General features: G+C 42.0%; 1 protein-coding gene across 2 annotated transcripts in view; it reads right to left on the reverse strand.

Moving 5' to 3' along the window:
- The window catches only part of LOC106565629 (cyclin-dependent kinase 18), a 62,312-nt gene that overhangs the window by 20,268 nt on the left and 25,270 nt on the right, over window positions 1-16,774 (reverse strand). The window contains exon 2 of one of the 2 annotated variants that reach the window (XM_014132942.3): window positions 8,452-8,587. The exons of the other annotated variant lie outside the window; for it this stretch is intronic. Within the exon in view, the coding sequence (XP_013988417.1) occupies window positions 8,452-8,560 (109 nt within the window). The 5' untranslated portion in view covers window positions 8,561-8,587. The remainder of the gene's footprint in view (window positions 1-8,451; window positions 8,588-16,774) is intronic. 2 annotated transcript variants of the gene reach the window in all.

The raw sequence follows: 16,774 nt of genomic DNA on the forward strand, positions 1-16,774 counted from the left end.
CTGGCCCGCCCGTTCCCCAGACCTGAATCCAATTGAGCACATCTGGGACATCATGTCTCGCTCCATCCACCAACGCCACATTGCACCACAGACTTTCCAGGAGTTGGCGGATGCTTTAGTCCAGGTCTGGGAGGAGATCCCTCAGGAGACCATCCGCCACCTCATCAGGAGCATGCCCAGGCGTTGTAGGGAGGTCATACAGGCACGTGGAGGCCACACACACTACTGAGCCTCATTTTGACTTGTTTTAAGGACATTACATCAAAGTTGGATCAGCCTGTAGTGTGGTTTTCCACTTTAATTTTGAGTGTGACTCCAAATCCAGACCTCCATGGGTTGATAAATTGGATTTCCATAGATTATTTTTGTGTGATTTTGTTGTCAGCACATTCAACTATGTAAAGAAAAAAGTATTTAATAAGATGATTTCATTCATTCAGATCTAGGATGTGTTATTTTAGTGTTCCCTTTATTTTTTTGAGCAGTATATATATATATATATTATATATATATATATATATATATATATATATATATATATATATATTCTTTAAATAGTATGGTTACAACGTCGGATGCGTTGTACACATTCACACATTCTGGAGATGTGTGAATGTGTAGGATTATGTTCATACGACTGGAAGCTGGTTGAGAGAATGCCAAGAGGTTGCAAAGCTGTCATCAAGGCAAGGGGTGGCTACTTTGAAGAATCTCAAAAATATTTTTGTTTAAGACTTTTTTTGGTTAATACATGATTCCATATGTGTTATTTCATAGTTTTGATGTATTCACTATTATTCTACAATGTAGAAAATAGTAAAAATAAAGAAAAACCCGGGAATGAGTAGGTGTGTCCAAACTTTTGGCTGGTACTGTATATTGGATCTTTTTCCAGCTACTGTGAAAAGTTTGGATGTGTGTAAAAACCTCCATAGTCTGCCTAGGTTTATTATTAATATTATATAATTATGGAGCCTGTAAGTGTGACAAAGCCTTTTTAAAACAAGTATTTTTTTTGTTCAGAATTTGATTAGAATTATTAGTTATCTTTTTAGGCCATATCAATAATGAATTTATCTTGCTTATTGACAATGTTTGGCATGTCCATGCTCAGCCATAATGCAATTTACAGTAAGCCTAGCCCCTATATCCGTGTGAATGCTATTGAAGCCATGCAATTACTTGGAACAATGTGGACTGCAGATGGGTTCAAGTTAACATACAGTGGGGGAAAAAAGTATTTGATCCCCTGCTGATTTTCTACGTTTGCCCACTGACAAAGAAATGATCAGTCTATAATTTTAATGGTAGGTTTATATGAACAGTGAGAGACAGAATAATAACAAAAAAATCCAGAAAAACATGTCAAAAATGTTATAAAATGATTTCCATTTTAATGAGGGAAATAAGTATTTGACCCCTCTGCAAAACATGACTTAGTACTTGGTGGCAAAACCCTTGTTGGCAATCACAGAGGTCAGACGTTTCTTGTAGTTGGCCACCAGGTTTGCACACATCTCAGGAGGGATTTTGTCCCACTCCTCTTTGCAGATCTTCTCCAAGTCATTAAGGTTTCAAGGCTGACGTTTGGCAACTTGAACCTTCAGCTCCCTCCACAGATTTTCTATGGGATTAAGGTCTGGAGACTGGCTAGGCCACTCCAGGACCTTAATGTGCTTCTTCTTGAGCCACTCCTTTGTTGCCTTGGCCGTGTGTTTTGGGTCATTGTCATGCTGGAATACCCATCCACGACCCATTTTCAATGCCCTGGCTGAGGGAAGGAGGTTCTCACCCAAGATTTGACAGTACATGGCCCCGTCAAATGGTGCGGTGAAGTTGTCCTGTCCCCTTAGCAGAAAAATACCCCCAAAGCATGTTTCCAACTCCATGTTTGACAGTGGAGATGGTGTTCTTGGGGTCATAGGCAGCGTTCCTCCTCCAAACATGGCGAGTTGAGTTGATGTCAAAGAGCTCCATTTTGGTCTCATCTGACCACAACACTTTCACCAGTTGTCCTCTGAGTCATTCAGATGTTCATTGGCAAACTTCAGACGGGCATGTATATGTATTCTTGAGCAGGGAGACCTTGCGGGCGCTACAGGACTTCAGTCCTTCACGGCGTAGTGTGTTACCAATTGTTTTCTTGGTGACAATGGTCCCAGCTGCCTTGAGATCATTGACAAGATCCTCCCGTGTAGTTCTGGGCTGATTCCTCACCGTTCTCATGATCATTGCAACCCCACGCGGTGAGATCTTGCATGGAGCCCCAGGCCAAGGGATATTGACAGTTCTTTTGTGTTTCTTCCATTTGCAAATAATCGCACCAACTGTTGTCACCTTCTCATCAAGCTGCTTGGCGATGGTCTTGTAGCCCATTCCAGCCTTGTGTAGGTCTACAATCTTGTCCCTGACATCCTTGGAGAGCTCTTTGGTCTTGGCCATGGTGGAGAGTTTGGAATCTGATTGATTGATTGCTTCTGCGGACATGTCTTTTTTACAGGTAACAAGCTGCGGTTAGGAGCACTCCCTTTAAGAGTGTGCTCCTAATCTCCAGCTCGTTACCTGTATAAAAGACACCTGGGAGCCAGAAATCTTTCTGATTGAGAGGGGGTCAAATACTTATTTCCCTCATTAAAATGCAAATCAATGTATAAAATTTGACATGTTTTTCTGGATATTTTTGTTGTTATTCTGTCTCTCACTGTTCAAATAAACCTACCATTAAAATTATAGACTGATCCTTTCTTTGTCAGTGGGCAAACGTACAAAATCAGCAGGCATTAGGTTTGTTAAAATGGAGCCCTTAGGTTTACCACTGCATTAGGTTTGTTCAAATGGAGCCCTTAGGTTTACCACTGCATTAGGTTTGTTAAAATGGAGCCCTTAGGTTTACCACTGCATTAGGTTTGTTCAAATGGAGCCCTTAGGTTTACCACTGCATTAGGTTTGTTAATATGGAGCCCTTAGGTTTACCACTGCATTAGGTTTGTTCAAATGGAGCCCTTAGGTTTACCACTGCATTAGGTTTGTTCAAATGGAGCCCTTAGGTTTACCACTGCATTAGGTTTGTTAATATGGAGCCCTTAGGTTTACCACTGCATTAGGTTTGTTAATATGGAGCCCTTAGGTTTACCACTGCATTAGGTTTGTTAATATGGAGCCCTTAGGTTTACCACTGCATTAGGTTTGTTAATATGGAGCCCTTAGGTTTACCACTGCATTAGGTTTGTTCAAATGGAGCCCTTAGGTTTACCACTGCATTAGGTTTGTTAATATGGAGCCCTTAGGTTTACCACTGCATTAGGTTTGTTAATATGGAGCCCTTAGGTTTACCACTGCATTAGGTTTGTTCAAATGGAGCCCTTAGGTTTACCACTGCATTAGGTTTGTTCAAATGGAGCCCTTAGGTTTACCACTGCATTAGGTTTGTTCAAATGGAGCCCTTAGGTTTACCACTGCATTAGGTTTGTTAATATGGAGCCCTTAGGTTTACCACTGCATTAGGTTTGTTCAAATGGAGCCCTTAGGTTTACCACTGCATTAGGTTTGTTCAAATGGAGCCCTTAGGTTTACCACTGCATTAGGTTTGTTCAAATGGAGCCCTTAGGTTTACCACTGCATTAGGTTTGTTCAAATGGAGCCTGAACTGTCTGCTGACTTTAGGTTCCTCACTACATGTGATTTCTAATGAAACCTATGGTTGTAGGCTACTAATATGTTTCTACATCTATTCTTCTCTGGCTGGCTCTGTTACAAGTTGGTATGACAGTGATTGATGTAATGAACTGATTTGATTAGATTTATCTTTCCATCAGTACACTTGTTAGAATATAAAAAATAATGATCTAATTGAGAAGCTGCACTGGATATTAACTAGGTATTAGATTGACTTAAAGATTAGACTGGCAGTGGCAGGTGAGTGGCCTCCCTGGTATACACACACACACACACACAGCTAGGAGCTAGCCCTGCAGTAGTGGAGTAGTAATTGTGTTAGGCTTGTGTGTGAATCCAAACTGATTTGGGATGTCTCATTAGATTAGCTGTAACGCTGTAGATGTGTGTGTGTGCGTGTCTGAGTTTGTTAGCCTGTGGGATATGATACTGAATTAATCAGCCTAATTCAGGTGTGACTGACTTTTTTCTTTGTCATTTTAAGTTTGATGTAGCTGCTTAGCAGCTGAGATGGGCGACTGAAGGGGATATTATGTTGATAAAACTTCCCTAACGAACCTAGATGGTAATTCTGATCTGCGAGGTGATTGTGTTATTCTCTTTTTTTGCAATAAATGTTACCACTGTAAAGACAGCTCCTCTGATGTGACCGCTGTAAAGACAGCTCCTCTGATGTGACCGCTGTAAAGACAGCTCCTCTGATGTGACCGCTGTAAAGACAGCTCCTCTGATGTGACCGCTGTAAAGACAGCTCCTCTGATGTGACCGCTGTAAAGACAGCTCCTCTGATGTGACCAACTGATTGTGTGTTATGGTATTTCAGTGTCAGGGAATTTAATTGAACTATATTTTAATGTGGGAAAAATAATTATTTGAAGGTCTGTTGCTGATGTATCCCAACCTCATTAGGAGTTGAAAGGAATATCCAGGGAATGTGGTTAATCCTGGGAGAAATGTGAGCTAAGTCTGTCTCCAAACATGGACAGACAGTTGGACAGCATTGCCCTGATTCAAATCAAGAATTAATTTGACATTTTTGTTCAGTTATTGTCTGAAATAGGCTGTGATGGAAGAAGGGGTTGTGAAGGGCAGAATGTCTGGATTGACAGAGAGCCTATTAACACACTCACTCACTCAGACCTGGAGTTCTCTCTGCATCAGGGGGTACAGGACTCTCTGGGGTTAGATCACAGCTGCTTTCCCCAGACAGCTGACGACGGCTGGCATCACACAATGCTACATTCCCATCCATCCAGACCTCTATTCTGAATCCCAGTGTGCTCCATGTTCTTTTCTATAACTGTTCTGTAATCTTTCATTTGCATGTATTTTATGTGGAACCCAGGAATAGTAGCTGCTGCATATGCACCAGCTAATGGGGATCCTAATAAACTAAACTTCTGTACAAGGTTAGCTGCCTCAATAGTGAGAGAAGTAACTATGAGGTCAAGTGTTGCTGTGTCAAGAGTGCATGAGAAATGGTGAACAGCATGAGAAATGGTGAACACCAAGAACACAATGTTTAAAAGGTTTTGAATGTCTTCTCAATTTGCTTTATTGGCATGACGTAGAAATGTACATATTGCCAAAGCTCACTTTGGAGATTTACAATATTGATATAATAATAATCAATATTGTCAACATTTGTTTTCTATCACTGCTGCAGGGCAGACTGGTGCTAGATGAGAGGATGGGTGTTACTCTGACCCAGTAGACCACAGCGAGAGAGATTTGCTTGTATAAATGTGTCTTGAACCCTGCTTATCAGCCTCAGCTCCTGGCACCCCCTATTACTCTCTCACACCTCTCTTTCTCCTTCACTTCTCCATCTCTCCACTCAGAGCTTTTATAAATGTGTGACTTAACCTCTTCTAACCCCCAGCCTTCCCTCAGCCCAGCCGGAAATCAGTGTGACTAATCAGGCTGTGGAGACTAAGTGGGGCTGGTACAGAGATGACGGGGCTGGTGGTTTGATTATGAATGCATCCAAGAATGGCCTGATCCATGAATGAATGGAGGGAGTAATGCAAGATCTGGGATCAGGACTTTGAGCTTCCTGTGTCTAAATATAGTCCCAATATGCTGTGAAAGGGACTGGTCATTCCTTAGCAATGCTCATAACAGCAAGACCCACTGGAGACAAGGACAGAGGAGAGGATTGCTGTGTGTCATTGGGCATTGTCATCACTGTCAAACGCTCCCTGAAACACTTCAGCGAGCAGGCCTTTCTAATCGACCTGGCCCCAGTATCCTGGAAGGATATTGACCTCATCCCGTCAGTAGAGGATGCCTGGTTATTTAAAAAAAATGCCTTCCTCACCATCTTAAATAAGCATGCCCCATTCAAGAAATTTAGAACCAGGAAAAGATAAAGCCCTTGGTTCTCTCCAGACCTGACTGCCCTTAACCAACACAAAAACATCCTGTGGCATTCTGCATTAGCAGCGAACAGCCCCCGTGATATGCAACTTTTCAGGGAAGTTAGAAACCAATATACACAGGCAGGTACAAAAGCCAAGGCTAGCTTTTTCAAGCAGAAATATGCTTCCTGCAACACAAACTCAAAAAAGTTCTGGGACACTGTAAAGTCCATGGAGAATAAGAGCACCTCCTCCCAGCTGCCCACTGCACTGAGGATAGGAAACTCTGCCACCACCAATAAATCCACTATAATTGAGAATTTCAATAAGCGTTTTTCTACGGCGGGCCATGCTTTCCACCTGGCTACTCCTACCCCGGTCAACAGCACTGCACCCCCCCACAGCAACTCGCCCAAGCCTTCCCCATTTCTCCTTCTCCCAAATCCAGTCAGCTGATGTTCTGAAAGAGCTGAAAAATCTGGACCCCTACAAATCAGCCGGGCTAGACAATCGGGACCCTTTATTTCTAAAATTATCTGCCGAAATTGTTGCAACCCCTATTACTAGCCTGTTCAACCTCTTTCGTGTCGTCTGAGATTCCCAAAGATTGGAAAGCAGCTGCGGTCATCCCCCTCTTCAAAGGGGGGGACACTCTTGACCCAAACTGCTACAGACATATATCTATCCTACCCTACCTTTCTAACGTCTTCGAAAGCCAAGTCAACAAACAGATTACCGACCATTTCGAATCCCACTGCACCTTCTCCGCTTTGCAATCTGGTTTCAGAGCTGGTCATGGGTGCACCTCAGCCACGCTCAAGGTCCTAAACAATATCTTAACCGCCATCGATAAACAATACTGTGCAGCCGTATTCATTGACCTGGCCAAGGCTTTCGACTCTGTCAATCACCACATCCTCATCGGCAGACTCAATAGTCTTGGTTTCTCAAATGATTGCCTCGCCTGGTTCACCAACTACTTCTCTGATAGAGTTCAGTGTGTCAAATCGGAGGGCCTGTTGTCCTGACCTCTGGCAGTCTCTATGGGGGTGCCACAGGGTTCAATTCTTGGGCCGACTCTCTTCTCTGTATACATCAATGATGTTGCTCTTGCTGCTGGTGAGTCTCTGATCCACCTCTACGCAGATGACACCATTCTGTATACTTCTGGCCCTTCTTTGGGCACTGTGTTAACAACCCTCCAGACGAGCTTCAATGCCATTCAACTCTCCATCCGTGGCCTCCAACTACTCTTAAATACAAGTAAAACTAAATGTATGCTCTTCAACCGATCGCTGCCTGCACCTGCCCGCCCGTCCAGCATCACTACTCTGGACGGTTCTGACTGTTCTGACAACTACAAATACCTAGGTGTCTGGTTAGACTGTAAACTCTCCTTCCAGACTCACATCAAACGTCTCCAATCCAAAGTTAAATCTAGAATTGTTCTTCCTATTTCGCAACAAAGCATCCTTCACTCATGCTGCCAAACATACCCTCGTAAAACTGACCATCCTACTGATCCTCGACTTCGGCGATGTCATTTACAAAATAGCCTCCAATACCCTACTCAATAAATTCAGTGCAGTCTATCAGTGCCATCCGTTTTGTCACCAAAGTCCCATATACTACCCACCACTGCGACCTGTACGGTCTCGTTGGCTGGCCTTCGCTTCATACTCATCGCCAAACCCACTGGCTCCAGGTCATCTACAAGATCCTGCTAGGTAAAGTCCCCCCTTATCTCAGCTCACTGGTCACCATAGCAGCACCCACCTGTAGCACGCGCTCTAGCAGGTATATCTCACTGGTCACCCCCAAAGCGAATTCCTCCTTCGGCCGCCTCTCCTTCCAGTTCTCTGCTGCCAATGACTGGCACGAACTACAAAAATCTCTGAAACTGGAAACACTTATCTCCCTCACTAGCTTTAAGCACCAGCTGTCAGAGCAGCTCACAGATTACTGCACCTGTACATAGCCCATCTATAATTTAGCCCAAACAACTACCTCTTCCCCTACTGTATTTATTTATTTTGCTCCTTTGCATCCCCTTATTTCTACTTTGCACTTTCTTCCACTGCAAATCTACCATTCCAGTGTTTTACTTGTAAAATTGTATGTACTTTGCCACCATGGCCTTTTTTTGCCTTTACCTCCCTTATCTCACCTCATTTGCTCACATTGTATATAGACTTATTTTTCTACTGTATTATTGACTGTATGTTTATTTTACTCCATGTGTAACTCTGTGTTGTACTCCATGTGTAACTCTGTGTTGTATGTGTCAAACGGCTTTGCTTTATCTTGGCCAGGTCGCAATTGTAAATGAGAACTTGTTCTCAACTTGCCTACCTGGTTAAATAAAGGTGAAATAAAAATAAATAAATAAATTGTTGGGTAGAGTTAAAGGTCTTACCCTGAGTGTGTTGGATGTTGAGCTGGTTGATTTGCTCGGTGAACTCGTTCTCCTCTATGGTTTCGGTGCGAGGGACGGACAGAGAGAAACGTCGCTTAAAGTTCTTCATCTTGTTAATGTCACAGAGGAGCAGTACCTGATGAAGAGAGCGCGAGACAGGCATACGTGTATGTGAATGACTGGGTATTGAACACTGTTTTTCTGTATTACTCCAAGCCATGTTAGCCCACTGAGGTAAAGCCAAAGCATTAGCCCAGGGAGCTACCACAAGTTTTCAGATCCAAAGCAAAGTTACTCAAACAACACCATGTCCTTTACTCTTACAGTAGAAGCGTCCAACTCTACAGGCTACAACCACATTTATAGAATTTCAACCACCACTAACCATCACCCCTTGGGTGAAAGAGAATAACGATTAGACTGTCTGAACAGAGGAAAGTGAATATGTAACTTCTTTGTTGATATTACTCCTGATATCTCCAGGAGTGGTAAGTATAATTTTTTTCTTCATCTGTTGTCTTGTACTGTCTTTTTGCTAGCTAGGGCCATCTACTTTAAAGGACAACTTCACCACTAGACAGTATTTGGGCTGTTTTTTTCAGTCTACCTACATGAGGCTGTTTGACATAATTATGCTGTATTAGCTGTATTAGCTGTATTTTTGTCCCGGGAGAGTTCAACCAATGATGTCATTGGTTGAGGGAGCCTACTGTCTTATCTTATGAATGGCGTCATGTTTTGTAGCAATTATTGTGGCCTTTGTGTTTCAACAATTGCACGATCACACTATCAGCGAGTAGGTAAGGTTGTCCTTGTTCAATAGAGCCATTGGTTCCCATCTGCCAGGACATTGCAGGATGTCTAGGTTGACTCATTTCCCCTCGCTTTGTAAAGACTAAAGCCTGACGGGAGCCATATTTTCTTGTTCCCACTCTCGAAGGCAGGCTTTTCAAAACGTGAGCAGTACTAGTTTACAGTTTCACCGGAGCTATGTTACCTTGCACTGTCTATCCAAGATTGCTAAATAATTAGCAACAATGGCTGCTTCTGATGATTCCTTATTCCAAGAAGAGCTGGACGACCAAACATTTATGTTCTTTTACATAGGAACATACAGCCTTATTTAGTTGAGCCGGAATACACTGAAGAGGAGTTGAGACAGGGAGAATAATTGCGAGACCAGCTGGACCAGGACTCAGAATGGTAAATGACAAACGAGCAAGTTGTTTTGCTGTCGGTAGCAAGCTAGCAATATAAGCTTTTTTTTTTGCACAAGGCGGTGTTGTTCAATACAATTTGGTGATCAATTCAGGCATAACAGGGCTTGCTAGTACCACAACTGGCCAAATTTAGCTAGCTAGCTGTGTTTACTATACCTAAAATGTACTGTAGTCGCTAGCTAGGTAACTAGCCTAGCTAGCTTCAGTGCCTCTCATTAGGAGCAATACTGTAGAAATGTTTTGATGGCAGAGGGTAAAATAATGACTTTGGCTTGAGGACTCATATTATTCTTGGAGTAACTACACCTGTGTGTAGTAGCTAGCTAGCTAACGTGTCTGTGAGATGTCTCATGCTACACCATGTTGCTACAGTAGGAATACAGACAGTACACAACGATTGCTCATGAATGTGTAATAGCGTTTGTCTTTCTCACAGACAATACCGCTTGGATACAGAGGTTGATGACTCGAGGAGATGTGAAAGGTCCCATAACAACGATCTCCCCTTGTATCAAAGTGACTCAGAACACCTCACTGCACCACCCAAATACACCATTTGCAAGTGTTCCCTTTATAGAACTCTAGTATTTATTAAAAGCGTTAGTAGTATATTTTTCTTCTTCTGTATATGTCATACATTGCCATAACTGTTCCTGCATACTGCTGTGTAAACTCACCTCGGTCTCCAGAGCTAATAAATGCTTTCTTGAATACAAGCCATGTCTACGTATTTGCTATAGTAACTAGGTTTCCATCTAATTTGCAACAGACTTTCATGCGATTAATCTAAAATCTACATAAATAAAATATGCACATTTTCCCAGCAGAGATGTTTCCATCAAATTGACTTGTTGCAGATAAGTCTGTGCGTGATGATGTAGTGCACATAAAAAAAAGTTTGCGATTTAAATTCCCATTAAGTTAAGTGCGTTTCCATCGCATTTTCAACCCTACTGATGGTTTTGTATAGTGAATGTGCACAATCTGGTATTGGCACATGCGCTCTAAAAAAACAGCTTGCGGATACAGTGCAGGTATAGCCTACATGATGAGATTATTATTGACAAAAGAGCGATATTTTAATTTTTCGAATGGCAGCCAAGCATCAATCATCATGTCACCAGAATAGGACCCTCAATATTTATTGGAGAGGAGCATCAAGCTAATCACCAGCACTTTCACCATCCTGTGAAGTTCATCATAACTTATTTCATATGGAAAGTCCAATAAATTGCATGCTTTCCCGAGTCGTAGTGGGAGGACCACACCGTATCTTCACGTGATTAAGTTTACTTCGATATGATGGTTATTACGCTGATCAAAAATATAAACGCAACATGCAACAATTTCAGTTATTTTAGTTATAGTTCATATAATGAAATCGGTCACTTGAAATAAAGTCATTAGGCACTAATCTATGGATTTCACATGATTGAGAATACAGATATGAATCTGTTAGTCACAGATACTTTTTTTTTTTTAAAAAGGTAGGTGTGGATCAGAAACCAGTCAGTATCGGGTGTGACCACCATTTACCTCATGCAGTGTGACATCTCCTTCGCATAGTTTGATCAGGCTGTTCATTGTGGCCTGTGAAATGTTGTCCCACTCCTCTTCAATGGCTGTGTGAAGTTGCTGGATATTGGGGGATACTGGCTGTCGTACACGTCGATCCAGAGCATCCCAAACATACTCTAAGGGTGACATGTCTGGTGAGTATGCAGGCCATTGCAGAACTGGGACATTTTCAGATTCCAGAAATTGTGTACAGATCCTTGCGACATGGGGCCGTGCTGAAACATGAGGTGATGGTGGCGGATGAATGGCACGACAATGGGCCTCAGGATCTCGTCACGATATCTCTGCATTCAAATTGACATTGATAAAATGCAATTGTATTCATTGTCCTAGCTTATGCCTGCCCATACCATAACCCCACCGCCATCATGGGGCACTCTGTACACAACGTTGATCTCAGCAAACCGCTCACCCATGTGACACCATACACACTGTATGCCAGCTTCCCGGTATAGTTGAAACCGGGATTCGTCTGTGAAGAGCACACTTCTGCAGCGTGCCGGTGGCCATGGAAGGTGAGTATCTGCCCACTGAAGTTGATTCCAACGCCAAACTGTAGTCAGGTCAAGACCCTGGTGAGGACGATGAGCACGCAGATGAGCTTCCCTTAGCCTGTTGGGGCTAGGGGGCAGTATTTGCACGGCCGGATAAAAAACGTACCCGATTTAATCTGGTTACTACTCCTGCCCAGTAACTAGAATATGTATATAATTAGTAGATTTGGATAGAAAACACCCTAAAGTTTCTAAAACTGTTTGAATGGTGTCTGTGAGTATAACATAACTCATATGGCAGGCCAAAACCTAAGAAGATTCCATGCAGGAAGTGGAAATCTGATTTGTGGAATCACCTTCAACACTTTGCCTATGAAACACACCGTGAGTTAGGATTCATTTAGCACTTCCTAAGGCTTCCACTAGATGTCAAGTCTTTACAAAGTGGTTTGAGTCTTCTCCGGTAAAAACTGACCGAACGAGAGGCCTGGAAAGTTGGCCATAGGGGGAGGGCCATTACTACTATGACGCGGGCACCCGTGGGTACCCTTTCGTTACCGAAACGTTTAGTAAGACAATGCAATCGTCCGCCTTGAATATTATTGAAGCTCTGATTTGAAAAAGGCCCTAAAGATTTATGTTATACAACGTTTGCCATGTTTGAACGAACGTAAATATATTTTTTTTGCACATTCGTGAGGACAAGTCCCGCGCGCCTCGAACATTATGAGTAGCCTTCGGAACGCGCTAACAAGAAGGAGCTATTGGGACATAAATTATTAACTTTTTAGAACAAAACTACATTTGTTGTGGACCTGGGATTCCTGGAAGTTCCTTCTGATGAAGATAATCAAAGGTAAGGGAATATGTGCAATAGTATATTTGATTTTAGATGGTTCCAAGATGGCGCTAACCTGTAACGCCTAGCCTATTTTTCTGAGCATAGCACCTCGTTTATTGCAAAGTGTGATTTCCCAGTAAAGTTATTTTTAAATCTGGCAATGCGGTTGCATTCACGAGATGTTAATCTATAATTCTTTGAATGACAATATTACGTTTTAACAATGTAATTGAATAGTAATTTTGTAAATTGTAGCGCTGATTCACCGGAAGCATTTGAGGGAAAATATTTTCTGAACGTCACGCACCGATGTAAAATGCTGTTTTTATATATATGATATTTATCGAATTTTTTTTTAATGTATTGTGTAACATGATGTCCTAGGAGTGTCATCTGATGAAGATTGTCAAAGGTTAGTGCTGCATTTAGCTGTGTTTTGGGTATTTGTGATGCATGCTAGTTGCTTTGAAAATGGCAGTGTGATTATTTCTGGCTGGGTACTCTCCTAACATAATCTGTTTTGCTTTTGCTGTAAAGCCTTTTTGAAATCGGACAACGTGGTTCGATTCAGGAGAGGTGTGTCTCTAAAATGGTGTAAAATAGTCATATGTTTGAGAAATTGAAGTTATAGCATTTATGAGGTATTTGTATTTCGCGCGATGCGATTCCACTGGCTGTTGACTAGGGTGGGACGCAAACGTCCCAGGTTCCCAGACAGGTTAGACAGTTTCTAACAGTCTTAGACGATCTAGCAGGTGAAGATGGGCTGGTGTGGTTACATGTGGTCTGCGGTTGTGAGGCCTGTTGGGCATACTGCCAAATTTGATAAAGCAGAGGCGGCTTTTGATAGAGAAATTAACATTAAATTCTCTGGCAACAGCTCTGGTGGACATTCCTGCAGTCAGCATGCCAATTGCACACTCCATCAAAACTTGAGACGTGGCATTGTTGTGTGACAAAACTGCACATTTTTAGAGTGGCCTTTTATCACCAGCGCAAGGTGCATCTGTGCAATGATCATGCAGTTTAATCAGCTTCTTGATAGGCCACACCTGTCAGGTGGATGGATTATCTTGGCAAAGGAGAAATGCTCACTAACAGGGATGTAAACAAATTTGTGCACAAACTTTGAGAGAAGCTTTATATGGAACATTTCAGGGATCTTTTATTTCAGCTCATGAAATATGGGACCAACACTTGACATGTGTTTATATACTGAAGAAATCTATAAATGTAACATGTAAAAGTATTTTTTTCATGTCAATAAATCATGCATACTAACCTTCACACACTACCCACCCCCAACAGACATCAGTCAGTCACCCACCCACCCACCCACACCATCCCCTCCTTACTAATACCTCCCTTTCTCCAATTTAGACTTCAAGCCTTGCATGAAAAAGCAACTAAGCCTCCATAATACAGAAAACTACTGTAGAAGTTGTAGCCTACTTGTAAACACACGAACTATGACAACAAGACACGGATCATGTTTATGCCTAGCTCCAGCAGATTTTTTTGCTCATCATGGAGGAGTCAGGCAAAGATTGTCGATTTTAGAATGTGGCTTACACTAGTTCCTGGTGCTGAGCTTGATGTTGATGCAGATGGGATCGGACTCTAAATAGAAAACAGTTGCGTTAACCTCTGTGGTCGTTGGTTAGCTAGCTAGCTAAAGGTTAGCTTCATTAGGTTACGTTAGCTAATGTCAGCCTGCAAAGTTACAAATCACATTGCCAGATATAAGCTGACTCATTACATTGATATGCTTTGGAATGTCTTGCCAGTATATTCTGAAAGCTAGCTAGCTCTTTTCTGCTGCGCTGATGTTGGCTGATCGGATGCCTTCCTCTTTGAACCTCCACGGGGCAGTCCTCCACATCCTGAAATCACTGAATTGTGGGTATTGGGATTTGCTTACAACAAGGAAATGTAGCTGGCCCGTTTCTTCCGGTGAGATGCAGAAATGCTCATGTTTGCATGTAGTGAGGAAATTCCAAATGTTTATAACACATATGTTAACATTAAAAAACTTCTTAGGGCTAGGGTCCTTTTTTCTGAATTTTCACCTGACTGATGTGCCCAAAGTAAACTGCCTGTTACTCAGGCCCAGAAGCCAGAATATGCATATAATTGGTACCATTGGAGAGAACATGTTGAAGTTTGTAGAAATGTTAAAATAATGTATGAGCCTATAACACAATTGAGATGGTAGGAGAAAATCCAAAGAAAGACCAACCCAATTTTTTCTTTTTGAAATCCCATGCTCTCACAATGGAAAGCTATGGGTCCTATGCAATTCCAGCTCCAAGATTACAATTCGTATGGCTTCCACTAGATGTCAACAGTCTTTGTTCAAGGTTTCAGGCTTGTTTCTTACCAAACGAGGAAGAATTTTGAGTTTTGGTACTGGGAGTCACAGTTGGAAATCAGTCTTTGTGACGTATTTTAACAAAGTTTAGCGGTAGCTTTTTGGATTCCTTTGTCTGCATGTTGAAAGAGTGGATTACTCAAATCGATGGCGCCAACTAAATAGACTTTTTGGGATATTAAGAAGGATTTTATATAACAAAATGACCATGCATGTTGTAGCTGGGAACCTTTTGGATTGCAAATAAGAGGAAGTTTTTCAAAAAGTAAGTGATTTATTTAATCGCTATTTGTGATTTTATGAAGCCTGTGCAGGTAGAAAAATATGTTGTGGGGCGCCGTCCTCAAACAATCGAATGGTATGGTTTCGCTGTAAAGCCTATTGTAAAATTGGACAATGCAGTTAGATTAACAAGAATTTAAGCTTTTAACCGATATAAGATACTTGCATGTTCATAATGTTTAATATCCATAATTTTTATGATTATTTATTTGAATTACGCGCCCTCCAATTTCACCGGATGTCGACAGGTGTCCCGCTAGCGGGACGCCTAGCCTTGAGTGGACATACAGCTGAAGTCGGAAGTTTACATACACCGTAGCCAAATATATTTAAACTCAGTTTGTCACAATTCCTGATATTTAATCCTAGTAAAAATTCCCAGTCTTCCCAGTTAGGATCACCACTTTATTTTAAGAATCTGAAATGTCAGAATGATACTGTGGAGTGCTTTTATTTCTATCATCACATTCCCAGTGGGTCAGAAGTTTACATACACTCAATTAGTATTTGGTAGCATTACCTTTAAATTGTTTAATTTGGCTCAAACGATTCGGGTAGTCTTCCACAAGCTTCCCATACTAAGTTGGGCGAACATTTTTTCCCATTCCTCCTGACAGAGCTGGTGTTACTAAGACAGGTTTGTAGGCCTCCTTGCTCGCACACGCTTTCTCAGTTCTGCCCACAACTTTTCTATAGGATTGAGGTCAGGGCTTTGTGATGGCCACTCCAATACCTTGACTTTGTTGTCCTTAAGCCATTTTGCCGCAACTTTGGAAGTATGCTTGGGGTCATTGTCCATTTGGAAGACCCATTTGCAACCAAGCTTTAACTTCCTGACTGATGTCTTAAGATGTTTCTTCAATATATCCACATAATCTTCCTACCTCATGATGCCATCTATTTTGTGAAGTGCACCAGTCCCTCCTGCAACAAAGCACCCCCACAACATGATGCTGCCACCCCCGTGCTTCACGGTTGGGATGGTGTTCTTCGGCTTGCAAGCCTCCCCCCTTTCCTCAAAACATAACAATGGTCATTATGGCGAAACAGTTCTATTTTTGTTTCATCAGGCCAGAGGACATTTCTCCAAAAAGTACGATCTTTGTCCCTATGTGCAGTTGCAAACCGTATTCTGGCTTTTTTATGGTGGTTTTGGAGCAGTGGCTTCTTCCTTGCTGAGCGGCCTTTCAAGGTATGTCGATATAGGACTCGCTTTACTGTGGATATAGCTACTTTTTGTACCTGTTTCCTCCAGCATCTTCACAAGGTCCTTTGCTGTTGTTCTGGGATTGATTTGCACTTTTCGCACCAAAGTACGTTCATCTCTAGGAGACAGAACGCGTCTGATTCCTGAGCGGTATGACAGCTGCGCGGTCCCATGGTGTTTATACTTGCGTACTATTGTTTGTACAGATGAACATGGTACCTTCAGGCGTTTGGAAATTGCTCCCAAGGATGAACCAGACTTGTGGATGTCTAAAAAAAAATATATAAAAAAAATAAATTCTGAGGTCTTGGCTGATTTCTTTTAATTTTC

Source organism: Salmo salar, chromosome 12, assembly GCF_965601325.2.
Source record: "Salmo salar chromosome 12, fSalSal1, whole genome shotgun sequence".
Taxonomy (NCBI): domain Eukaryota; kingdom Metazoa; phylum Chordata; class Actinopteri; order Salmoniformes; family Salmonidae; genus Salmo; species Salmo salar.